Source organism: Drosophila ficusphila, unplaced genomic scaffold (assembly GCF_018152265.1).
Source record: "Drosophila ficusphila isolate 14025-0441.05 unplaced genomic scaffold, ASM1815226v1 contig_855, whole genome shotgun sequence".
NCBI classification, from domain to species: Eukaryota; Metazoa; Arthropoda; class Insecta; order Diptera; family Drosophilidae; genus Drosophila; species Drosophila ficusphila.
Genome location: NW_025064807.1, coordinates 1,089,677 through 1,115,941, shown reverse-complemented (window position 1 = coordinate 1,115,941; position 26,265 = coordinate 1,089,677). Strand labels below are relative to the sequence as shown.

The 26,265-nt window shown below is 36.4% G+C and overlaps 2 protein-coding genes across 20 annotated transcripts in view; both read right to left on the bottom strand.

Moving 5' to 3' along the window:
• LOC108093343 (sodium bicarbonate cotransporter 3) overlaps positions 1 to 19,021 on the bottom strand; it is a 31,999-nt gene extending 12,978 nt beyond the window's left edge. For 5 of the 19 annotated variants that reach the window (XM_017193392.2, XM_017193435.2, XM_017193417.2 and 2 more), the window contains exons 1-3: positions 13,644 to 14,060; positions 5,538 to 5,641; positions 1,717 to 1,929 (exon numbers count right to left, since the gene is read on the bottom strand). In XM_017193392.2, the coding sequence (XP_017048881.1) occupies positions 1,717 to 1,929; positions 5,538 to 5,641; positions 13,644 to 13,720 (394 nt within the window). In that variant the 5' untranslated portion in view covers positions 13,721 to 14,060. Of the gene's footprint in view, positions 1 to 1,716; positions 1,930 to 5,537; positions 5,642 to 8,314; positions 8,636 to 13,643; positions 14,062 to 18,396 lie in introns of those variants that run through there. The other 14 variants (XM_017193367.2, XM_017193402.2, XM_017193350.2 and 11 more) reach the window with 10 other exon arrangements.
• A 1,501-nt stretch (positions 19,022 to 20,522) lies between these two features.
• Positions 20,523 to 22,862, bottom strand: LOC108093329 (uncharacterized protein PB18E9.04c). Its single transcript, XM_017193326.1, has 4 exons — positions 22,780 to 22,862; positions 21,690 to 22,729; positions 21,512 to 21,622; positions 20,523 to 21,238 (listed from the first exon to the last, which is right to left on the bottom strand). The coding sequence occupies exons 1-4, from the start codon at positions 22,860 to 22,862 to the stop codon at positions 20,571 to 20,573; spliced, it is 1,902 nt and encodes a 633-aa protein (XP_017048815.1). The 3' UTR covers positions 20,523 to 20,570.
• Between the last annotated feature and the right edge of the window lie 3,403 nt (positions 22,863 to 26,265).

The window sequence follows — 26,265 nt, the reverse complement described above, 5'->3', positions numbered from 1 at the left end:
AAGTGTGTTCCATACTTGTGAAATGTGCATTTCAGGCATATAAATAAATATAATAAATAAATAAATAATAAAATAAAAATTCCAAAGAAATTTACTTAATAAAATAGTAAATTAAATTATTAAAAACAAGGAGCATAAAATAATTGCAAGTTAAACAATAGTAAATCTGCATCTAAAGAAGTAGGTACTAAATTATTAATTTTTTAATTATTAGACAACATATAAAATAAAGCCAATGGAAATTAGGAGGCCTTAGAAAAAAAAAAAAGTCTCGAATCCTAACCCTTAAAGGGATTGAATGATACACACTTAAAATCACTTTCAAAAAATTTTTTGAAAAACAAAAGAAATCTGTTGAACACAAAACATTTCTATGAGAAATTCAAGTTTTTAAAGCTTTCGCTTCTACAAATAAACAAATCCTACAAAATAATATGCAAATAAAAAAATCCGAAATTATGTTAAGCATTTTCCCTCTGTGCAACCCTAATTAGAGTAATCAACATTTATGACTTAGGGCCAACATCGTGCTACCATTGCCACCCTCTTCATAACAATCATCTGTATCCTTGGACTCTCAGAATGCGTGCTAAAGTTAATTGGCGTAATAATTTGGCCCTGATCTCAGTTGGGAATTGTCCACTGACCACTGACCGCCATATGTCCTGTTTAGTCCTTTTTGAGTTTGCTTGGGCTTCGTGCCAGGATTGCGTGCATTGGCTGTTGTTTCATACAACTGAGGATGCTTAGTTCAGGTTACATAGTCAAAGTGTTTTAAAGTGTGTGAAATGCAAAACAATTCCGTACAATTATTTCGGCTTACTTTTGTTTTGGGTTTAAAGTTTCTACAAATTATAAAATCCTAACAAAATGTGTTGTGTTTTCCGGAGAGGGATTAAACTTTAAGATAAATTATAATACGTAAAATAAGAAGGGAAATGTTTGGAGGTGTGAGATGCAAAGTACAAATAAAGGTCATTTACCTGAATAAATTCAGATTTGCGGCTCAGATTAAATGCGTAATTTAAAAGCGTAAGTAAAACGAATAATAAATAAAGGCAAATGAGATAATACTGCGTTACAGTGAAGCAAATGGATAGGTCAGGTAATGTATGCAAAGAAGCTTTGTTGGGGGTGTTGGGATAGGTTGTGCAAGATTATATGAAATGCAGTAGAACAGGTTTAAGCCCAGTAAAGAGCTAAGCACAGGAATTAACGTGATGATTTGCTTTTATGAAGGTAATGACTTAGGCTAATGTATGTACATTTATGAAAGGTTGCTAAGTATTGCTCATGATAAGTGTGTTGTTAAGCAGTTATTGTAAATCAAGTATTAGTTTTGTTATTTCCTTTATCTTTAGAAAAACCTACGCAGTCCCAAGATAATTGCATTATCCTAATTCAATGTCACCCATTAGTCAGCTTTCCCCTATTACAATCAAAACTTCTTGTTGACGGCAAACTGTGAGCCAATCATCTGTCATTTTATTATCCTACTGTTGAGTGAGATATCTCAGAAGAGGGCAGCAATTTGTGACAATTTCGCCCACTCAAGGTTCCTGTAATTTGCCACAATTCTCGGCCTGGCCGAAACTGATTGGCCGCTTTTACTGCTGGCATTTTATTTGGAATGCCCTCATGTGGCAATTACGAGTGTGGATGTGCAGAAGGAAACCCGAGGCTTCTGTTCTCTGCAGGAGAGACAACTGGACGCACCTGGTCGCTCCACTTCCTGTTGCTTCTCGCTGGTGTTGTCCTTGCCCGCACCACCGCCCACACTTCCGGAACCGCCGATGGAGCCGCCGCCGCCGCTGCCACCCGTGCCACCCCCCACCACTGGGCCACTGTGGTGGTGCTTGCGCCGGCGCTGCGAGTGGCGTCGTCCTCCTGGCACATGGACACCCACGTAAACGGTGTGGGCCCGATGTCCTGCGGGAGAAATGTGCGGGTCAAAAGTCAGAAGGAGCCACAAGGGGAAGGGGGAGCGGGGGAGTCGGGAAAAAAAGGCCAAATTGAGTGCGACGTTGTTTACTAATTGCAATTGTGCTACATAATTCTATTAACTTAAAATGCTGTACCCTCGCTTCCATTTGTTTTCTTTATTTTCTGAAATCTCTAGCAACTCTCGCTGAGTGTTCTGTATTTAATTTAATTTCTGGGACCTTACAATCAAACAATAACATAATAATCACTTTTAAATATCATTCATTAAATGACTCAATGTGTTTACATTTCTCACTGATTGTATTTTATCATTGTAAGAATGAAAAGAGGTTATCATTTATAACAAGAAAGGAAGCTAGCTTCGGCAAGCCGAAGCTTATGGGTGATTCCATATCAGATTTACAGTCGATATCGGGAAATTCGATGAGATATTTTTTCATGCTCTTTATCGAAAATAAATCGACACGTATTTTTATATGGCTCAGAAAATTTTTTGACAAAGTTATGATTTTTGAATTTTTGATGAACTGCCCTTTTTTGATGACAGTCGCGTTTTCCAGCCCCAATAACCCGAAAACCGTACGTCGCAGAAAAAAATGAATAGGAAGTAAAATTTCATCCTTCCTTCTTCTTTGCAAAACTTTCATAAAAAAATTTTTTTAAACAATTTTCACCACAAAAAGTTCAAATGTTTATAACAAATTCATTTTTCTCCAACTTGGACATTTTTGATTTTTTTTTTTTTCACAGTAAATCCTTCAAATTCTTCTGATGAACATACTAAAATTTCAGAATGGTATCAAAATTAGTTTTTGAGTTATAGAATTAAATAGCATTAAAAATTCATTTTATTGACCCTTACTATGCGCGCGCAAGCGAATTGACGCTCGTTAGAGTCGTTGGTCGGCGCACGCCCTGAGACCGAGCGCGCGGACCGTGCATGATAATCTTTAAAATTCTATAACTCAAAAACTAATTTTGATACCATTCTGAAATTTTAGTATGTTCATCAGAAGAATTTGAAGGATTTACTGTGAAAGAAAAAAAAATCAAAAATGTCCAAGTTGGAGAAAAATGAATTTGTTATAAACATTTGAACTTTTTGTGGTGAAAAATTGTTTAAAAAATTTTTTTATGAAAGTTTTGCAAAGAAGAAGGAAGGATGAAATTTTACTTCCTATTCATTTTTTTCTGCGACGTACGGTTTTCGAGTTATTGGGGCTGGAAAACGCGACTGTCATCAAAAAAAGGGCAGTTCATCAAAAATTCAAAAAATCATAACTTTGTCAAAAAAATTTTCTGAGCCATATAAAAAATACGTGTCGATTTATTTTCGATAAAGAGCATGAAAAAATATCTCATCGAATTTCCCGATATCGACTGTAAATCTGATATGGAATCACCCTTATATACCCTTGCAGTCATCAAATATGTCGAACAAAATACATAAAGGCTAGCAACATCAAATCTATGGCGATTTTTATATTATTTTTATATTGTTCATATGACAGCTATATGATATAGTCGTCCGATTTTGATGAAATTTAATTTGTAACTCAAGAGTCATTAGAAACCTCTATATTCCAAAAATCATGATTGTCTGATGAAATACAACGATGTTATAATTTTTTTCCGTTATTTCTATATAGATTTTTCGATCTTTCCTATGGCAGCTATATGATATAGTACTCCGATTTTTATGAAACTTTTTCTCATTATAAGGGTTATTAAAAAAACTTGATGTTCAAAAAATCTTGCTCGTGCGATAAAAAAACAACGATGTTATCAATTTATTTCCATTAAATCTATATAAATTTTCGATCGCTCCTATGGCAGCTATATGATAGTGTTATTCGATTTTGATAAAATTTAATCCGAAATTCAATAACAGTTAGAAAACGCCATCTTGAAGAATTCAAGTCTATCTGATCAAAAACAACGGCGTTAGAATTTTTCATTTCATTCCCTCGTATGGGAGCTATCCGATATAGTCGGCCGATCCGGCTCGTTCCGACTTATATACTGCGTGCAATAACTACACACCTTTTGCGAAAGTTTCAGCAAGATAGCTTTAAAACTGAGAGACTAGTTTACATAGAAACAGACAGACGGACAGACAGACAGACAGACAGACGGACAGACGGACAGACGGACAGACGGACAGACGGACAGACGGACAGACGGACAGACGGACAGACGTACAGACGTATTCCGACTCTGCTCGTGATGCTGATCAAGAATATATATACTTTATGGGGTCTAAGGTGTCTCCTTCACTGCGTTGCAAACTTCTGACTGAAATTATAATACCCTTTTGCTCTGCAAGGGTATAAAAATAACCATTCATAAAATTGGTTTACGTACTTAATTATTTGTCTTAAATGTCATTGACAGTTTTAGAGTTTAATTTAATGAAATTAATTAATTAATTATTAATTAATTTTAATAAAATATATATTGATCAACGCAGCAAAGTTACTTCATAATCCTCTAAATAAATATTTTTTAAGTTATATTTTCAGTTATAATACTCTTATACAATTCATGCAGCGCTCTAATTGTATAATTTAAAAACGTCATTTCATATATGTTTAAGTTTTAATCAGCAGCTCATAGTTCGTTTCTTATTTTGTTTATTTTCAAGATAAGCTTATATACAGCACTTTCCTTTCACGTGCTTAAAGTTCCCTTTATACAATGCCTTATGGAATTACGTATACGCAACGTTGAATCATCATCAATCTAAGGCAAAACCAATCTAAGATTCAGTACCGTTCTAATCCAATTCCCCACACTGTTTGTCGTCGTTTTAGTGCCTACAAATAAATTTATGTTAATTACTTATTTCCCTGAATTTGATGCTCGCTTTGAGCAATTTTTCAGTTTTAATTTTCAAAGCCTTTGTTCGGCTTGCGCTCAGTCAGTTGACTAATTGTGATATCATCTGATATGTACTTGCATCAGTAGTTTTTCATAAATTTAAATTAATTATACAGAGCACATCTTGTAAATTATTTTCCACTTTCCGCAAAGTCACGCGATTAAGTCTTACAAGCACTACAAAATGTGGGCGTTGCATTTGGATACAACAAAAATTTGTTGTTAAATGCACTTTTCACTTAACAGTACATAACATTTTAATTAAACACGTTATTTTGTATATACATTCATTAATTAAGCATGAAGATGTTATATTTTTCAGTGAAGTAAAGCATATGGTAGGCCAAAACCGGAACAAATGTTAAATGAGTTATATGTAGTACTTACATTAAAATTTTTAAATGGTCGAATTAAGTAATTTATTTGACCCTGCTCCTTAATTAAAATTTTCAGTTAAATCTAGTTTTTCTTAGAAATTTGATTTTAAGTCCATCTTGGCATTAGTTTTAGCTGCGTGTTAGTTATCAACCTGCAATTAACACCACGCAAGTTTCTTGTTTGCCTATCGATTTGTCACTAGGCTGGTTTTACAAGTCCGCTTTTATTTCGGCACATGCGTGGACCCAATAATTTTTATTCAGGTTTTACTTATCAGTTTGTTCAGTAAGCAATTAAAAATAATGTTTGAAAAGAAAAAGCGAAGCTGGACTCACCCTCAAAATCGTTCTCTGTGAATTGTTGCGTAAAATCCTCGCCGCCAGTGCGCGGATCCTTTGGCGCCTCATCATCTCCGCTTGAGGAGTTCATTGTCCAAGGTCTGTAAAAAAATAATTAAAAAGCCTTGATTATTATATTTTTCAATTAGTAGGGGAAAATGAGACGAAAATGTTTAATCAATTTCTTCCATTATAAACTTGCTATAAAAAACCGTTTAATGTAATTCGAATTTCTTATCGCTTACGTTTATGGTTACCTCAGCTAAAACAACCTTAGTCCCAGGCCTAGAAAATAATAACTCGGACCTGAGCTGAATATGCAAATGCCTTGTGAATCGCCTAATTGAAATGCGCTTTAGCAGTATAAATAAACACCCACACAAACCTCCCATTTAACTGATCGCGGCGTATAAAAATCGACATAAAATAGGCAAATAGCGGGTGTTATAAATGGTGAAGATAGTATACTCTTTTTGATAAAATTTTTTGCAAAGCGTTAATTAATTGCATATAAAAATCATTGATAAACGTATAATAAATAAAACGAATGAAATATTTGTGGAATAATAACATTCAGTTTTTAATCAATGTAAGTATAGATTTTTTTAATAACAAAATTCACATGTTTGTTTTATTTGCCTTTAAATTGAAGTTTTCTGTTTTGCCTTTATTTTATGTTCACCAAACAGTTGAAATTGTTTTCATGGAATTTAAAATTCAGAATAAACATCAATGATTTGTCATCGAATGTCACTGCCAAACTCATTGTCACAGTTGTAGTTTATGTAGAAAACACTTGTCAAACTTATAGAAAAATTGTCATCTGCAGTCCGAGAACTTTTAGCTGCATTTCCCAGTTGCAAAATTGTTGGTTTGCTGATGGGTTTCAATTTCATGCAAATTTAAAATTTTTATGGGCTTTAAACAATGAGTTGATTTTGCTTTTGATATATTTGCCATTGCACTTCATTGCATCGTTTTCATAAATACACGTGCTTCAATTTTTTCATAGCCAATGAAATAAATGGATATTTACGAGCGGTTGGCCAACTTTTATTGCAAATGAATTCATTAGCTGTTATTGTTACTCTCTGTTTGCATTTGGATTTAGTTTTCTTTGCAGTTTTGTAATGAAATTGCAATTTAATTTGTGCGACGTGTCCGCTGAGAGGGGAAGTCTTGTTGACCTAATAATGGGCTTGGCTCTTTCATGTTTGGAATTCAATTCTAAGCTGAGCTCAACTCTTAAGCTTAAGTTTTGTGAAACTGAAAATTGTTAGCTGGAATTTCAGTTAGTCAAAAGCTAAGAATTTCTTATGTCATAGGGTAACCTATTTGGGAGCAAAGTGACGATAAAATATCTGATTTATAGACAATAAGAGTTGACATTTATTTTAGTGTTTGAAAATTATAGTGATCTTACAATTTTTGAGCACAATATAATTATAGTACAAATATCAGCTATTTTTAAATTGAATTGGCAAAACTGAAAAGTACGTTTTATGTGTCATCCAGGGAATAAAAGACTTGTCTTTGTTATTTACACAAACTGGTTAATTTTAGTTAATCTCAAGATCAGACAGCATTACGATGGAAAATTTGCATTGCATAAAGGTTTATTTCTATATAGCCCATCATCTCGAGTCGCTGTCGCCGCGCGTTGCCTTATCAGTCGGTGAAATGTTTAATCTATATGGTACTTGAATAAAATATATAGACAAGACAATCTGACAGCCGGAGAGACGGACACTCCAGGCTGTCTGCCAATTGCCGGTCTAAACTGGGTCTAGCCAGGGTTTACTAATTATAGTACTTCCCTCTACCTGCCCTCTCCATCATGCATTTTGATCGCCTTATCAGCACCTGAGTCACAACAACAAACATTAATTTGGGGTCCGATATTAACTTAATAACCGATGTTGTATACTTTGTCAACAAGACAGTGAATTGCTATATAATTTGCACTTGGTTTTGTTTAAATAGGCGGTCGTTCGGTGTCAAAGCAAAGAAACAAGTTGGGCTGGGTCCAGAACCGAAAATTCTGGCGGAGTCAAAGGCTTATCGTGTTGATATAGCAGGTTCTCTTGTTTATGCCTTTAATAAATTGAAGGTTCAAGTACATGGTGACGGAGTATAATATTTTTAGGAACAGATTCCTAGAAGTAATGTTAATTTGAATAAGAGTGATTTTCTTGGAGAATTAAAGCTATTAGGAATAACTTTTTTTCTTTAATTTTTAGTAATAGTAATAGTAATGATAGGTAAAGGATTTAATATTTTGTAGAATATTATTTTTCATATAGTAATTTTCTTAAAAGAAGTTAATGCCCTTACAGTTCTGAAAGCAATAGTTTGAGTTTATAAAATGTTGAAGTTTATGTAAATGTATTGAAAAAAAGTAGAACTTTATGAATTTTCGCTCAAAAATATTTTTCAACAAACTTGCATTGTTCTTCTTCATTTTAAGTTGGGAGTTTGTTTAAATTATTTAATAAGCTTTTAGTAATTTTATAACTAAGAGATATGATATAAATCATTTTAATCCACTCTTTCGAGATGTTGTTCCACTATCGAACACATTTTGTTTCTGTTGATTGGCCTTGTGCAGGAAAGATAAACCGAAACAAATAAAAACATTCCGAGCTGAATCGAAGCCCGAGTGATAAGCCCAGCTGAAAAGTGCGTCTTAAACCTTGGACCCTGATAACTCCAGAGCTGTTTTTCCTGTGACAATTCTATGAAACCATTGATGACGAATCCCACTGGCTACTTACAGTTCTATGTACTCATTATTTTTGGCCATCACCTTATCGGCGAAAATAGCGATCGAATAACTGGAGCTTATTTTTCTTCTGTTTGTACAAAAATTTCACACACGCACCTCGCGATTATCAACCGAAAAGTGAATTGTGCGATAGCCGACGAATATTGGGACACAATAAAAGACGAGCGTGTTGTTCCGTTTTATGATTTGATTTTAATCTTTTCGAAATTTCGGGGTTCTGTTTTTCTATATGTTTGTTTGATCCGACGACTCGACTGCGAGTCCCGGCGATTGCAGACTAACTAACTCTGCCGATCTTTAAACTGAACCGCTCGCTTAACCCTCTGCCGCCGATTCTGCCGACGTCGCAGTCGCAGAACGCCAAGTGGGTGAGAGAGATAGAGAGAGACAAACACTTGTTGATCAGGTGGGAGAACTTTACAAAATGTGTTTTTAAACGCCAATTTTGCCTACTTAACTTTATCGATAGTTTCGCCTTTCAGTGGGCTTCCTTATCGCCTTGCCGTGTTATCAAGGGGCAGACAAAAAATATGTTTACTTAACCGAAAGTGCATTTTAATGGTCCGTTACAAGATCAGGCGATAGCGCCTATATTCACAAATCCGGTTAGAACCGCTGGCCTTCAAAGTCGTTTGTTAGTTCCAAGTGTTTTGGCAGACTTTTAAGCGGCATCAGCATTCTTCAACAAGTGTTCCCTTTGCCGTTTCTATAATAGTATTTTTTTTTTTTTTTTTTTTTTTTTGGATTCGTTGAGGTGATTTTTTTTCTTTTCTCTTTTAATGAGTATCCACAAACATTTTTTATCAAAACACATTTTTCGGCTCTTTCTGTGTGAGTGAGTTATGTGGATTTTATGATATGTATAATTTTTTCTGTTTTGTTTTCGCTTTTCTTGATGACGAAAATAAACAACAGAAATACCTAATATTGGTTGGAGCCCTTGAAAAAATGAATGTGGGGCACTGGGTGTCAAACAAAAAAAACAATAAATATTGTGAGCAAACAGTAGGAAGTAATTCCACATCAAAATTTTTGAAAGGCAGTTGGATCGCTTATTTATAAGCACCGATATTCTGTTACTATTGTTCATTGTTTTTTGTGTATAGGCTTGCATATTTGTGTTAAAATTACTCAATTTGTTTATGCTTGGCTGAACAAATTGTACAAATTTATTTCTAACATACAAAATAATTGCGTTTTTATAATATTCTCCAATTTACTTTTTAATAAAGTTTACTGATACAATATTTATCAGTAATAATAAAAATGTTTAACTGGTTTATAAACTAGTTGTAAAATTTGACAAAATTTAATAATGATATAATTTCGTAAGTTCAAAATTTTATAATAATCTTCTTAAAAAAGAAACAGAATAGACATTTGATTCTTTTTTAAGAAAAGTTTCGCTAAGAATTTGGAGCTCTTCGCTTTTGACGAGCTTATCAAATTTGTTTGTTTTGCCTTGAAAGACAAAACAAATTTCCCAAACAAACTTTTCGGAAATTGTGAATTAGGTATTCAAATTTATACAGTGACCGAGCTAACTAAGCTGTTTTGGACAAATCACATAATCAAAACAAATCTCGAAAAATACTGAGAAAATAACCAAATGATATTAAGACGTCTTGCGTGCCTGTAAAACTAGAAATTATTTTAATTCAATTTGCAGTGACTTGTTGTGGATGCGACATTGTTGTTGGCTTATTTGTTGGTAGTGAAAAATGTGGTAGCAACTGCGAATGCAAGGCGAATCGTACCGGTTATAACCGGTAGGAAGCAAACGGTTCAGGTTCAGGTTTCGCTGGCTGCCAAAGCGGAATGAGATATTGAGATACTGTGTGAAAGATTTCTCCGATAAAGGGGCCTTTTTTTATATTTTTTTTGCAAAATTTTAAATAATCTTCTGTGATTCAGTCAACTTTGACTGTCAAAACAAGTGGCGCAAAAACAAAACACATCCTGAATAATTATTTTGTTTTTTGTTTGTCCGACTGTTAAGATTTGAATGCGAATTCGGCTGAATCGAGTTGACGCAAACTGAGTCTCGCCGATTCGATTCGGATTTCATTGTTAATAAATGTATTTTCCAGACTTAGCCATAATTAATGTCAATTAGCGCGATAAGCCAACTTTACTTTGAATGAATCAAGAATCGACGGAGGTTAATCAAGTTTACGTCGGTTTCATTGACAAGGCCAAGAATCGCCTAAACCAGCTTATATCTGCTTAGATTTAGATTAGGTAAATCCAATAAAAAAGCACTTTTTTGTTGATCTCTTTTATTTGACGTCAATTTTCGGGCCAGGTTACCGTTTAAGCTATTTTTAGCTGCACTTCAAAAAACCCAAATTAATCATAGTCACCGAAGCGTCATGGTCAAGATTTGGTCTTATTTTTCAGGGTTCGTTCTTATCGCGAACCACTCGAAGCCCCCTGACAACTGAATTGTTTAATAAACGTAACCCTTGTTGATTAACTTCGATTCTTATCGAAGATTGAAGCCAGTCAACGCGTCACTTTAACCACTTGAAAACCCACTTGATAAGTGTTCGGTTCCAGGTTTAATTGCCAAAACACCATATTGCTAAAACCAGATTCCTGTCACATATAATATATTGATATATGATTCCCATTTACTTGATGGGTTTATGATAAGGCGAATTTTTGTTGACACCTTCTGGCGAAGATTTTTATGGTTACTCAAACGCGAAGGCAAATATAGTTCTGTAGAAAACAATTCGATTTTAACACTTCTGGTTTATTTATACCTTGCATCTGGGTGTTTGTTCACTTCATTAGCAAATTGTATGGTGGCTTTGCGATGATTTGTTAATCTCTAAACAGCTAAAGTAAAAGTACGATAGGAAAGAAACTGAGAAATTTAAAAGATAGTGTAGTAGAATTTAATTTATTTTGCTGGTTTATGGAATTCAAAAAAATTTTAATTGGAAAAAAAGTTTTTAAACATTTGTCACAAAATGGTTTCCCTTTCTAGTCCTTTTTTTCTGGAATTCTAATTCTCTAAGAAATTTTTTTCACGATTCTGACCCACTCACCCTTGACCTTCTATGAGCTCATTCTTTAAACGCAAAAGTCCCGACAACAAGCGAAGGTCATCTGGGTTATAAATTTCTTCTGGCTGAAATATGTCACAGCTCACATTTGGCTCTAGACATAACCACTATTTCCATCTTTGATAGTGACATAGAAGCTTTTACTATCGTATCTTAAATTACTACCCCTTCAATTAGGGCAAAGAATAGGGTTCTCAGTTGGCCATGGGTCGTGTGAAAATGCTTGGCTTTAGTTGGCTGTCCGTCTGATGTCATTCTTGGCTATTAGATTCCGTTTTTATTTTCTTCCATGGACTGAATGGAAGTGTGATGAAAGATGACTGCAAAGTGAGATATTGCAGTCAGCTATATTGAATAAGTTATCAGAGATGCAAAGGTCAGCGATATAAATACCTCGAAAATAGAGGGAGTGAGTTTTCAAACATTGGAGTTTAAGGTAATAAAAAAAAGCAAACATAGCTTTTTTAATAATGCAAAGATTGAATATTACTTTTTATATATTATAAATATATATTTAAATATTTTTTTTATTTAATTAAAGTATGACTATGAAATAAAGTGCAAAACTAATATGAGCTTTGCAAAGTGTTTCTCTCTCTGCTCAAAACCATTTCCACAAGCAAATACGAACTGTGATATTTGCCCAAGAAATTTGCAATTAGTCGGGAAAATGTTCAATGCTGCAGGGACGTGCAACCCAAAGGGGCGGGGCACAGGTGAGATTTGGGACCTGAGGCAACATGGCGTGTGCCATTTTGAGAGACATCCGCTGCACGCGGAAGTGACACACATAACAGGGGGGCGGGGTTGGGTGGACAAAAGGGTTAAAAAGGGTGGAGGGGCGATGGTTTATTGGGGCTGGGGAAAATGGGATCAATGTCCCGCAATGAAGCGAGAATGAGGCAAGCAAAACAGAGAATCCTGAGCGGGAAACGCCAGAGAGAAGTCTGTGGTTTTGGAGCGTCCAAGAGAGTCGCAACTCCCCTAATTCTCTTTCAGGTTCTCACCGCCCTCTTTCTCCACTTCTCTTTGTTGTTTGTTGTATGTATATTGTTTGCTTATCGAACGCTTCCCTCGCTTATCACAACAGACAAAGAAAATACACAAGCAGCACAAACACAAAGACACAATGTGGGGGAGTATCTTCTGCATATAGGCCCTCCCCTTCCCCTTTTTTTGTCCCAATTCACCCCCTTTAATTCCCTATTCCACCCTCACTTTGCACTTGACATGTTGTTGACCCAGTCTCTAGAAAAAGACAGACAAGAAATCATCAACAAACCGCAACAAACAGAATAGAAAGTATCTATATCACTCGCATAACAAAGTTCCTCAGCCTTTGCTGTTTGATTTCCAGCTAGTTAGATATACTACCCAAATCAGAGTAATTTTGAAGATAATCTACACTAAACAAACTAAATACCATAACATGCTCTTTAACTGAGTTATAAGTGGAATGCTTAATATATAGGTATTTTTTAAAACAAAGCACAAATAATGTATTTTAAACATAAACAAAATTGATTTGTATTTAATTGAAGACCAAACAAATCATGTTAATTTCTAGATACAAGATATAATTCTATTTTTGACAAATTATATCACCCAAGAAAATGTAGACAAACAGAGTAAGCACTATCAAACAAAACAATTTGCTGACTCTAGTTAGCGACTAGATATTCAGATTGTAGAGAGATTCTATCTTTAGATCTGAGATGTGCGTGTAGGGAAATAACTTGTGGGCTGAAAATGAGATGCCTCAGTACCGTTCTCTATTGTCACTTAATTGGGGGCAGTAATACTGTCTTTAAGTTGATTTCCCTAGCGATTACAATCTTTACAGAACTTTATTGTGGCTTGTATAGTGATTTTATTTGTGATATCTTATAGGGGGCTTAACTTTTACAATGCGGTGTCTATAAATAATAACTAGTTGTATTTGAAGACAAACAATTTGATTTAGATGTTATTTTATTTCTCTCAAATATTCAAAGATTCTCATTTCTATTTTATTAAAAACTATTTTCAATATAGATTAACTGTCGTATCCAACAGTTTTCAATTAGGTTGGCTTCACTGCACCGTAGCAACCATTAACAAAGTTCTTTGTTCCTTTGTTGGACAACATTCATACGCCCTGTTGGCCGCCAACCCTTCAACATTTATTCGATTTCCCTGTTTCGAACTTTCCTCCAACCAAAACGATGGTTGGCTGTTCAAAAACAGGATGTGCCTTCGTTTTACCTGCTGCTATCAGTAGTTATCACCCTGGGCAGTCGACCATGTCCGTGGATGTGTTTCAGTTGCGCCTGCTGTGGCATCCTGGACCCTCGATTTCGATCTCCTCCCTGGCAACTACTCCCGAAAATCCAGCCAAAGTGCTTTGTTTTTGTTTTTCTTGGCTGTAGGGGTTCGAGAAACAAAGACAAATTTTGTCGGCGCAGCGGGAGAGGGTTGATGACACCGAAAGTCAAAACAACAAACGAAACAATAGGGGATTTATCGAAATCCTTTCTTTGATTATATTAAATTAACTTTTCGGCAGCACTTTGGATATGTATAGATATTCAGGAATGTATTTCGATTTGTTTTAATTCTCTGGATGATTTTTCCGGAATTTTTCAGATATCCGCTGCCGTTTGAGTCGCGCGGCAGACTAATCCGGCCGGCTGGTTTTCGAGAAGTTGAGAGCTCAGAACCCGAGGTTTTCCCGCTGCATCTTCGGAATTTCCACTCTCGCCATTTTCCTCTCTAACTCTCTCTTTTCGCTGCACTTTCTGGCCAAAGAGTGCACTCTGTCTCGGCCCGATTCTCTTTTTCTCCGCCCTGCTTACCACGTTTGCATTTGCGGCTTTTTTTGTTATTATCTCATTATGAGCACGTTGCAAGTTTGATGATGTCGGGCCAAAACCAAAGGCAAGATGCTAACGTGGGCTGGAAAAACGGGTGGGTGGCTGCTTGGCCATGTCAATTTAATTTTGTGGAAATCCGCTTTCGACGCACTGAATCAAGTTAATGGGTAAAGGCTTTCCGGCGACAGCGGGAAGGGAAAACTACTGCACAGAAGAAGTGTTATTTCGGTTTTCACCAGATTGCAATTCAATTAAATCTGAACGATGTGTGCTCTTCGCTGAATGACAGCTTGATAATGAATTCAATTACCTTAATGTCAAGGTTTATTTACTGCGATTTTAAAAGGTTTTAAAAAGGTGGGTGGGGCACTTGAAAAGATTTATTTTAGGATTTTGGATTTTACCTTTTTTGTTTGGCAGAATGTAAAAATATATTTTTCTGCTCTATTGAAATAGTTTTTCAAGATAAAAAGCTGTTAACGTTAAAGTCCTCTCAGCTGCCAAGTTATACGACTTCCAGATTTTAAAGGGGTTTAAACGCTAAATTACCTGAACGGCATTTAGTTCGTTTTGAATTTTATTTCTCTGCGTTTTAAATTTGATTCATTTCCTGAAACCTGATTTATTTAAAGCAATAACTTTGTGATGTTAATACTCATCTCATTTAAAGGCTACATATATTAATGGATGCATGATTTCCATATATGTTTAACATATAATATATTACACGCATTCGAGCTGACCTTTTCGAGTTTATGAAGCATTAAATAAATGTTTGGCCTACACAGTGAACTTTTGTCCTTCGCCCACATTTTTGCACTAAAAACGCAGTATATTTTTATGGAAATCCCTTTTCTTATTTTCCCACACTTAAATTGCTCCTCATTTCGGTTCGAATTTCTCCTGCGGCCAACGGATATGGAAAACTGTAACTGTTTTGTAACCAAACACGTGCATTCTGCTTATGAGGGAAAATGACATGAAGGCGGAAAATAGTGAGTGGTGGCGCTGGAAAATGGGATAAAAGAGGAAGAGGCGACTCGTGTCAAGTGTAAATGAAATTTCCAATTTTGCCGTGTGGGCAAAAATCAGCAAAATGTTCCAGTTGTTGTTGTCGGTATTGATTTTTTGCTTTTCCGCTTATGTGGTTAAGTAGTGTCACACGAGAGGGGCTGTTTAAATGGGGCTAGGGGGAGCATTTTGTGGGTATGGTCGTGATGAAAGCGTTGCAAAATGGATGACAACAAATGAGCGTGAAACTTGGCCAGGTTGCCTTTGCAGTTACCTTTAACATTAATTTTTGGGACCAAATTGATATTTCAATTGCGAGATATACTAAGTAAAAAACGAGGAACAAACTTATTACTATACTGTTCATAAATTTGTACGTCAACTGTACTTAAAGAGTTAATTTAAAATTTAAAGCTGAGTTTATTTTGAAACGCTGATTAAGGTAATACTACTATTTAGAATTTTGAACTTTCTAGCTCCACAATAAATTATACTTTAAAATAAATATAAAATATTAAAGCTTATTTAAGGCATTTAATTAGTGACCGTTTTCACACAGAAAAGGTATTTAAGCTTCTCTCTTCTTTATTTTCTAAAAGGTTCATTAGGATACAGTTGCTCTAGTTTCCTCAGCTTAATTATGCTGCTCCCTCACAGATACAAAACACGGATAGCAACGCACATTGTGGCAGGAACGCACCTCACGAGGAGCTCTCAAACAGCAGTGGCCCATTAAAACAGACACTGGATAAAAATAGCCAAGGACTTTTGCCCCTTGCACAAGGATTAATTTCGCCGGGAAGGTGGATGCGAGCCAATAAAGTAGGTATACATATACTCTTCTTCTATCGATGAGTGCTTTTTATGGCCTTTCCCAACAATTCCCCTCTTGAAACTCGCCACTCGTCCCAGACTTTTGCATTGTAACTGTATCAATTCGATGATGAATTTTTATTGAACATTTTGATTGAATTTCAAAGGAGAGCAGGTGCCCACAGAAAGAATTGCAAATATGGCTCGACATGCTCGAAAATCCTCAATGACATGCGGTAATCGAATTGAAGCTTATTTACAAATTCAGTCAGCAGGCAAACAAATGTAAACTTCGATGACAGATGGCGAAGTAATGTACAGTCATCTGCTTTTTCATCACAGTTTGAACAAGAAATATGATTTTAAGGGAAAGGCCACCAATTATAATAACAAATCCCTTAACCTTGAACTAACTTTTCCTTAATAAAAATAACATCAAACAAGTAATCAAATTTGGGAGATTATCCTTCTTGACCACTTCCTTCAGACCAAAAAGTTATACCCATTTTCTTTATGACAAAGTTTCCCAACTAACTTTAGTTAGGGAATAACATCAACATTTTCTTCCAACATTTTATTACATGTTTGCAAACATGTTAATGGGTAATCCATCAAGACGGCGAAGCCCAGCAAATTATTGGGCCTCCATAAAAGCAACCAATGACCAGAAACCTTTCATTTCAGGTATACCATAGAATTATCGTTATGTCAGAAACAGTGTTTACTTTTCCCTTTTTCCGAAACATTTTATTGAGCATGAAACCTTTCAGACTTTCCTCACTTTCTCCACGGGATTTCCATATCCCATTAGCCATCAGCAGGATGTACTTAAGGACACGCGCTGTCACTTGACATAGCTGTCCCGAGTGTAATTACACTCATTCCTGCTCTCAGTTTTTAGTATTCAGTATCCATTGCCACCCGAGAACCACGTAATTATTCGGCTGGGGTTCTTCGGCTTAAGGTGGCTTATGTCCCAAATGAATGGGATTAGCTGCCAGCATCTTTTAGGTCGCTTTTTCTAATCGATTTTCGCGAAGGTCGCCTTATCATAAAGCCAAGATATAGATAAATACGATAGGAACGATAGAAATGGCATTGATGTGGGTTCAGCCATGGAAATATTCATCGATTATGTGACAACATTTGGGGCTTTTATTTAACGGCAATGTTTTCTGGGCTTTCCTTCGCCCTTCGATTCCCTTTGTTTGTAATCAATAGAACATTTCTCGCTGTTTTTCGTTGTGTTTGCTATTATGTAAAATAGTTGCAGAAACGGCAGACAGGTGGGGATATAGAAAGAGGCCGAGATAATGGTCATTAGCTCACATGTTTGCTTTGTCAGTCGGTGGCGATTCAACTTTGGCAGTGACTTGTTTGCTTAGTTGGCCGACAAAAGTAGTTAAACGAATGTCTATATAATATCGGAGGTGTGTGCTTGTACAATCCTATGTTGGCATTGTGGCTAATTTAATGGCTTTCGATTGTCTGGAATAAGACCCAAGTCACTTCTGAAGTTGGTTGATTGTTTTTTGTTCTTTATTTGTTGATAAATATTTAATGATAACTTTGTTGGGGAATACATCAATCATTTCCAATTGTGGAAGTGCTGTTTTTGTAAGTTCTAACATCTGCTTTTGCAAAACACAGAAGCTCAAGAATGTTTGGTTTCACTTTGTTGAGATGTAAACTGATTATTTTTTAATTCGTTTGAGATTGGGTTAAAAGGGATAAAAATAGTTTGTACAAAGTGTTTTTACTAATTAAATTGAAAAACATTTCAAATATGCAGTTTTAGGCTACCAGAATTGGAGCATTAAACAATTTGCAAATTTGTTTTCCATATCTATCATATTTATAAAATAATTTAACACTGAATTTGAAATAAGATATAATTCCAGGATCTCAATCAAAAGAATTTGAAAAGTTTTGCGATGAATTCAGCTAGCTTAAAAAGTTTTTTGTTTTATTTTTCCAAGAAGAACTTTTGCTTTTCTATTCATTACGTTTTGCCAAGGCTGAGAAAATGCCAAAAAATAGCTCCCGTGAAAAGAAGACAACAAAGGTTGTCCACTTGGGGACCTACTGACCCGTTTTATTCCCTGGCACTCGCCGCAATCACAAAGCAGTTGAGTCCAACAAAAGCTAATCACAGCCAAAGAACAATATCCCATATTTCCCTCCACTCTATTTCGATCAGAATTCAAATTGCCTCCGAAATCCTTCTAAGCTGGAAACTGTGGGAGATAAGCTAGTGGGCTTCGCTGGAAATCCAAAGCTGGGCTCCACAAACCAGAGGGTGAAAAGAATAGGTTACTTACCACACTGAAAGGATGGAGGCGAAGAGCGAGGAAGCAGAAGAAGGGGGTTGAGGAAGCCCTCGATGTGCCTACTGACCCAGTTAACGGTAGTTGCTGTTACTGTTACAGTTTCGGTTACAAACACTCTTGCGACCTCTTAAATGCTCGTTAACGTTTCTTTTCGGTTATCTTCAGGTTGGTTATTCTCGGTTTTTTAAATAGATGGGTTCACTTTGGCAGTGTTTGGTTGTAGAATTTTGCGGAGATTGATTGATTTATTTTTAAATTCTTTATCGATTTACACTTTACGGCTTTCTCATTAGCGTTAGGTAAAAACAAGCTCTTCTATTTAGATCGGACTTAACAAAATTCTAATTCTCGAGTTGAATATATGTATATTTGTATAGTTATTTATGACTTAAATGCACTTTTAGAGTGTTAAGGTAATTTTCACTAATTTTAAGGTGGTTAAACAATTGATTTCGTTTTGTTGGCTTAATTGGCTTGGTTTTGTTGTTCGGTTTGAGGTTTACTTGTGTTACTTTCTATTTTAGTATTTCAATTTTTAAAATTTTTCCGTTCTGCAGTTTTTGGCCGCACGGTGCGTGGAAAGCGGAGGAAAGCTAGAAAAACACGTCCGCACTGGGCGAAGAGCCACCAGAACCTGAAAATCAGTACCCAACAAGCGGGCGAATTCCGAAACACCCTCGCGTTTTCCCTCTCCCGCCGTTCGCCTTTCGCTCTCGCCGCACTTTCACCCCCTCTCTCGCCGTGCTTTTCCCGCGCTCTCTCTCTGAGCGCCGCCGCCTTCGAAGTCCTGCCTGTGACATTTACAATGTCAGCCTCCAGTCGAGGATCCCAATTCGCCGCGGCTAAGAGAAAAACAGAGCGGGAAAGCGGTGGCTTGGGCAAACTAATTTGTTTTCGGCTTTATTATTTCGCCGGGAAACTCCTGTGGGCCGAAAACGCTCTTTTGACTTTGCTGTTAGTGGTGTTGGGCTTTTCCGTCAGTCATATGTTATCCACTCACCTACGGTTCTAAGCGTAGGGCTTATAAGTGGGCAAGAATATTAATGTGTTTGACCTATAATCATAAAACATTAAAAAATATTAGGTTTTTTTTGGGATTTTTTTGCTTATATATATTTACTTGTATTTATGTTAGCTTATATTTATAATATAAATGTTTGAAATGTATAAAAAAAACTTAAATACATTTGAACAGTGTTGCTGCAAATAATGATCTTTAAAGTTGTTTTAAATATGTACACAATAAACAGGTAGAATTTTTTCAACACTGATTTTTGAACTGCGTAACGTTTCCTTTTATAATAGCGATTAAATTATATTCAATCATTGATTATATTTTTCCTTTGTTTTAGTTTCTTATAAAAGTTTTGTGTCATTTTCTTGGCAAGTTCACAATCCGAATATGTGTTAGCTCTCATATGTGTTTTGAAGAGCTTTGGAGCTACTCCTGTTAAAACGAAGCAATTAAAAGCTCCTTCCCTTTCAATCCATTCATGTGGGAACTGTTATTATTTGGAAAGCTTGCGATATATGATTCTTACACTTAGCAAAATAAAAAAAACTTTTATTCCACTAAAACTAGCCTTTCTCTTATATAAAATCAAATTTAATGATGCATGTTTTTAAACTTTAAAATTGTTCTACCCCCAAATTTATTTCTATTTAAATAAAGCTAGTTTTCTTTCAGTGCTGGAGTTAACTCGAACTAGGGGATAATAACAGAGGAAATAGGATTCCAATAGGAGCCCCACCACCACATCACGATGGAACCGAGTGGGTGGCAATGGAGGCCACCGCAAAAGGCAAAGAGCCTTCGCGACCATCAGGTGGCCATGGCCCGCTGCTCATGGGTTTGTCATTAGGGGCGCGTGCCTTTTGGCCAGCGGACTGAGCCACGTCTGCGGACTGATAAGTGGCTATTCACCCCATCCCCCCCTCCACTCACTCACTGACCGCCAACTGAAAGGCAATTGCTTTATAATCCAATTGCTGACGTCGTCCCTCCTCCAAGATCAAAGAGGTTCTAATTATCCGTTGGGGTTTGAATTGATTGATGGTCTGTGTTGGCTTTTGCTTGGTGGTGCACTTGTTTATTTTTTATTTTGGTGGTTAACTGGTTACTGGGTGCTCTGTGTGCTACTTGGCTAAGTTGTGGTTAAGGTTAATTAGGTGAAAAAGTGCGAGGAAGTGGGTGCTTGTGGATAATCCACTAAATGGTCCGTCTGTTGGTGATGTGGTCTTTGGCCAAAGAGAGCGTGATCGTGCTCCATTTGGCAGGGATCCAAGCTGGCAGTGGGCGTGGCAGGTGGCATCAGCCTTTCCTCTTGAAACACTTCCTCATCGGGATAATGATGGTATTGTGGCTGAGGTTGGGGATCTCTTTCCCGTAAGAATTCCCTTTCCATCCGCTCCTCTGAACTTCTTGGAATCAAAGGTTGTCTTTTAAATGGAGCTGGTGCGAAACTTCTCATCATATTTCTCTCAGGTCCCATTTTTCTCAAAACTGGATTTCGCTGAAGCAGATTGTCACGCCTTACATCCCAGAACCTTTGCGGTTGATTGGGAGGCCTTTGGGGATACTGTGCCACTTCATCGCTGCAATCCAAGCCCCGCACAATGTTATTCATGTAGATGGAGGGCGGTATGCGCTTCCTGTACTTGGGCCTTGGTCTCGGAACTATTTGTTTGTTGGTCACAAAGTAGTCCCTCTGCTGGGGCGCAACTGGAGCCATTCGTTGAAGGGGCTTGGCAAAGTTACCCTCGTACAGAATGGGCTCCACGTAGTTTTTCACGGGCTTGCGATAGCGGTACGATGGAGGTGGTCTGGGTTGTTCTGCTGGATATTAAATTATAAAAAATTATATGTTAATTACTTTTGATTTAAATTAATAAAACATGCATTATCAAGAGTCATTTATAGGACCAACACAAATAATTGAGTAGGCAAAAGAACTCACGTATATATTTTTGATTTATGGTTTAAACTTAAGCAAGATTGAAGTTAATTTGAGTATTTATTGTCTTACTGATAACTGCAATTTGGCACTGGTACATATATTTATCTGTCCTCTGTCTTATTCAGTTTCCTTATTTTAATAATACCTACTTGGTCCTTGGGCTGGCATAAACTGGGGACACAAATTAGTGTCCTGTTCATCGGTATCCTCGCAAGGTTCTTCTGTGGTGGTAGCGTCATGATTTTGAGACTTGTCGGTTTCTGAAATAATGTGATAATTAAGTAAACATTATCCACTAATCAACAATTATAACGCGCTTACCTTCACCTTCGACATCGTCACATCCTGAAAAGTCAGACGCTTTTGTGGTTTCCCCTTCATCTTCACAACTCTTTTCTGTGGTTATTTCCGGTCCGGAAGTGGTTGTAGAAACAGTAGTTGTGGGCATCACCGTGGTGGTGCTGTTTTCTTTCGGTTTCAGCCTCAGTTCGGCAGCTTCGGTGGTCATAATTACCTGGATAACTTCGCTGGCCTTGCTGACATTATCTAGTTTTATTTTCGGTGGATCGGGAACTTTTGGTTCCTTTCCCTTGTGATTTCTTCTCCTGTTCATTAGGGTTCTTAATCGTTTTAGTTGGTTATCAGTATAAGGAGCTGGTGATGGGGTTGTGGTACTTGTTGTTGTTGTTGTGGATGGTGTTGTGGTAATTTCGGATTCAGTTGTCGTTACTGGCCATTCTTCTGTGGGTGTTGTTTCGAATGGTGTCGTGGTCTCTTCTACAGTTGTGGTTTCAAAAGTTGTTGTAGTAGTTGTTGTGGTAGTAGAATTTTGTTTGGGTTTTCTTGGCACTGGCACTAGTTTTTTTATTTTTATAATTTTGGAATCGGGTAGAGCTTCTGTTGTTGAATTTGTTGGGGAGATTGTTGTTGAATTTGATGTTCCATTATTGGGTTGCGCAAGTAAAACATTTGGATCTTCAACTTTGTTAGCTTTTCCTTTTGGCTTGCATTTCTTTGTCTTAGGTTTAATGGTGGTGCTTGGTTTTTCAGTTACCAGTGTAAAATTGGCACAAGGATCCTGTTTGAGCAGTGGTGTTCTCAGCAGGAGTAATCTCACAAAACATGGATGTTCGATGGGTAGACCCTCATTAAATGATGGTTCACAAGGTGGCATGAACTCCATACACTCCTCTTTGCTTTCTTCATAATCATCGAAAAGGTGGCCAAATTGTTCATCCGATTCACTTTCATCGCAACCTACAGAAGTTGCTGGCAAAACGGATATATCTCTGTGATCCCGATCATTGCTGGGATATCCCTCAGCCTCCCGCAACATCATGTCTAAAAGTTGCATTTCCAAAGGCGAACTAGGAAGGAATTGCATATTATATATATTCGGTAGATTTTTACAACTCACCCAAAAACCAAAGGTCCAAAAAGTAGCACCCAAATCGACAGCAGCAAGATCATCATCCGAGTGTTTGGGTCGATGGTTTCCATGGAAATGTTGCCCCAACCCGATCGACATTTGGCTTTTGTTGAGTTCACGTATCTGTCGGATGCAGAACGCTGCGCTCTCACTTTCTGCCAATTGAGACATCGTTGTTTCCGATCTGTAAGTCACCCGAAACACCACCCAACCCCTCCCCCAAAATTAAATCGCAGTTCTGCGGTCAGCTTTCTTGTTAGACTCTTCTTGTTCATCCGTCTGGGCGGCGTCTCCGTTGCTCTGTTCTTGTTTTCACTTTCGTTCTCTACGTGACCTGTGCTGAGTTCGGCTTTTTTGTTTTTAAGTATCTATAGATTCAATCTTTGCTAGAGTCTGGGGTACCCTATAAGCTAATAACGATTTTCGGATCTAAAAAAAATTTTTAAAATTGGTTCCCTATAACGCATAACATTTTCAACAAACATATATGTGGACTTATTGATTTTAACACATTCGTAACAAATTTTAAATCAAGACATTCGTGACTCTTAATTTTAGTTTAAAACTTAAATTTTATAATACAAAAAGTAATGATGGGCTTTTTTAATTGTTTTGTTTGTTGTGGCAGTACAAAATATTAATTGTTTAATTTTAACAAAAGTTTAAAGTGGGTTCAATTTTGAAAAAAATAAGCAAATATGATTCTTTTTAATTGAGTTAAAAATTGTTCTTGTAAATATTTTAACGTTGGTCACAATATTTATTTATGTATTTACCGGGTATCAGCTGTCAATTTACCCTCATTTGCATCTGCTCTAGTTCTTGACGTGTATTTCTTATTTACTTAATTTATTTAATTTATTATGGTTACCGTTTGATCCCACGTCTCGTTTGCCTTGTTTCCGTTTTATGCTAATTGCTTTTATTGTCGCTTTCGCGTGGGCGTAAAACAGAAGCATGTTCCAAGGGGGAGGGAAAGTGGAGGAATGATGGCTCCATGTGGTCTACTAACAAGTAATTAATATACAAGAACATCGAATGCTTGGGGCTTTTTCCCCGAAGAAAAAACAATTGGGTGCAACTCTTTGTTCTCTTGGCATTCGCAAACCATCTGAGCAATTAGAAACGCAGCTGCTAACTGATTGTATTTTAAACGGTAATACCATAAAGCAAAACTATCAAATTTGATTGGGTTCTTAAGAACAGAGTGACTAATAACTTATGGTTGTCGGTGCTTTTAGAACTGCCTTATTGGAATTTCTCACTTGGATAGCCGTTTGTTCAAACAGTTCGTGACAATTAATGGTAAAATGTGGATGTGAGAAAGTGTCAATAAAATCTGATATGTAAATACAACTTTCTCTTCCTGATAAATGATGATATTAAATATTAAAATGAAAACAATTTTTTTTAATGTAAATAAATCATTTTTCAAATGCATTATGTTGTTACACCTATAAAATATTTACAACTGCCAAACAATGCCTTTTGGGCGCACTTGAAATGGTTGTAGAAAATCTGTCTTCCTTTCCGGCTTTTTGACCTTGTTCCTGTCACATTCCTAAATGTCAGCTAGCAAAAAAATGTGTTTGAGAAATTGGCTTGGGGCGTGTTTTCATCCTGTTATTACCAAATGGAATTCGCGTGTAATTTGTCTTGTCTTTCTGGAAAAATCTTTACGATTTTCCAGCTGTTTTATGTAAAAGTCTGTAATCACTCGAGGCGTTTCTGCGCAATCAATATTTGCCCGCTGGCCAAATATTCTCCAATCAAATGAAGACCACGAGGACTCGGGTTTACAAAGCAAATATTTTTCTTAAGGAACATATTAAAGGGAAACGCTTGGCTGGTATCTCAAAAGCGATTGCCCTTTTTTCCTTTTAACAGCTATGTCCTTGTTATGCGGAGCAACAGTTTTCGGCTTTCGGCACGCAACTGAATGAAGTTGACACAGGCGTATCAATGTCACAGTTGGAAAGGGGAAAGTGTGGTGGGTCGTGGGATCTGAGACATGACAGATGGCTCAAATGCCTTTAAGGCGACGACATAACATACTAATATAATACAGTATATGTATTTCAACTTAAAGTGTTTTCGGATGAAAGTGAAATATTTGATCAGGACAACATTGCGTATGAGTGATAAAGTGTAAAAAAAAGGGGAGGCAATATACGAATTGTTTTAAAAGTTTATTTTGGGATTCAATGCGATAAGCGTACAATATTAAATTATTTATTTTGTCGTAATATATTGGGGTAGGGTATTGAATTTATATTTACTGAGATACATGCTCCAAAGATCTTTTAGTTTGCCTTATGAGGGTTTGACTGTACCCACAGTTCGATTGGTTGAAGAGAGCTCAACCGAAGTTAACCCTGGGTTTTCTTTGGGGTTAGGTGAGGTTTTGCGCTCTGTCTCGTGCTAAGAAATGTCGCGTGGACATCGTGAGCTGCCAATTTAACAATTGATAAAACCAGTTATCTAACACTTGAGGTTGCTGTTGTTTGCGGGTTGCTCACTTCAGTTCTGTCAGGTTTGAAGCTGTTGAAACGGCCTCAGGTCGGAAACCTGACACTGATATCTGCGATCAATGTAACCGAGCGAAAGTTGATAAGAGTTTGCCATTTTGTCATTGCCCAAGAGGGCTATAATAACATGATGAATCGAATTTTTTATAGCGGCAGTACGTTAATTGGTCAACAGTTTGCGTCGCAAAAATTAATTAAAAAGTGTGTTAAAAATAAATATTTGCTGTATTATTTGCTTGACAGCACGTTTGTATAGCTCCTGATTGTGCTTAGCTGGGCTTTTAGTGGTGTTTAATATTTTATAGGTGTGTTTCAATTAAAACAAATTTGTTTAATCTAAGTATTATTGAAAAAGCTTTTAGCTTTTTAAAAATTATTTGTAAATTTATAAATAAATGTATGGAATTTAGTTATTGATAAAAAGGAAGTCCTTTTCCTTTGGGGTTTGTGTGTTGGCTAAAATGCTTAATCCAAGTTGTCAACCTTTTCTTAAGCAAAATAAAATTAAAGGTAATTTTTTTTATAAATCTGATTTCCTTTAATAAAATAACAAAAAAGTATTTGGCCTTATCACACCTTATCACATCTCTCCCTTAAAAAAACGACATTTCAATTTTTATTTTTATGTGAAACTTTTTATTCCATTTCAGTTTTGTATTTTTTTTTGGTTTGTTTTGTATGTTTAAATACTTATTAAAATTGTTTTTATTTTTTATTTTTCGTTTTTGTTGCTGTGTGTTGTTAGCGTCTGCTTTTCTGTTGTTCTTTGTGTGTGTCTGTGTTTTTTTTGTTGTTTTTCCGTTTTGCTAAATGAAGTTTTGCGATTTTTTTGAGATTTTTTCGTTTGCGACGGTAGCTAATGTTTACTATATAGTAATTATATAGATAGATGCATGTATGCGCTTGTGTGTGTCTGTGTGTGTGTATGCATGTGAGTATGTGTGAG

Bases quoted from the DNA above. Each gene is read 5' to 3' on its own strand.
- LOC108093329 (XM_017193326.1), bottom strand. From the start codon at position 22,862: ATGGAAACCATCGACCCAAACACTCGGATGATGATCTTGCTGCTGTCG. The intron at 22,730-22,779 runs GTGAGTTGTAAA...ATTCCTTCCTAG, and splicing joins TTTGGACCTTTGGTTTTTGG to TTCGCCTTTGGAAATGCAAC. The intron at 21,239-21,511 runs GTAGGTATTATT...AATATCCAGCAG, and splicing joins TATGCCAGCCCAAGGACCAA to AACAACCCAGACCACCTCCA.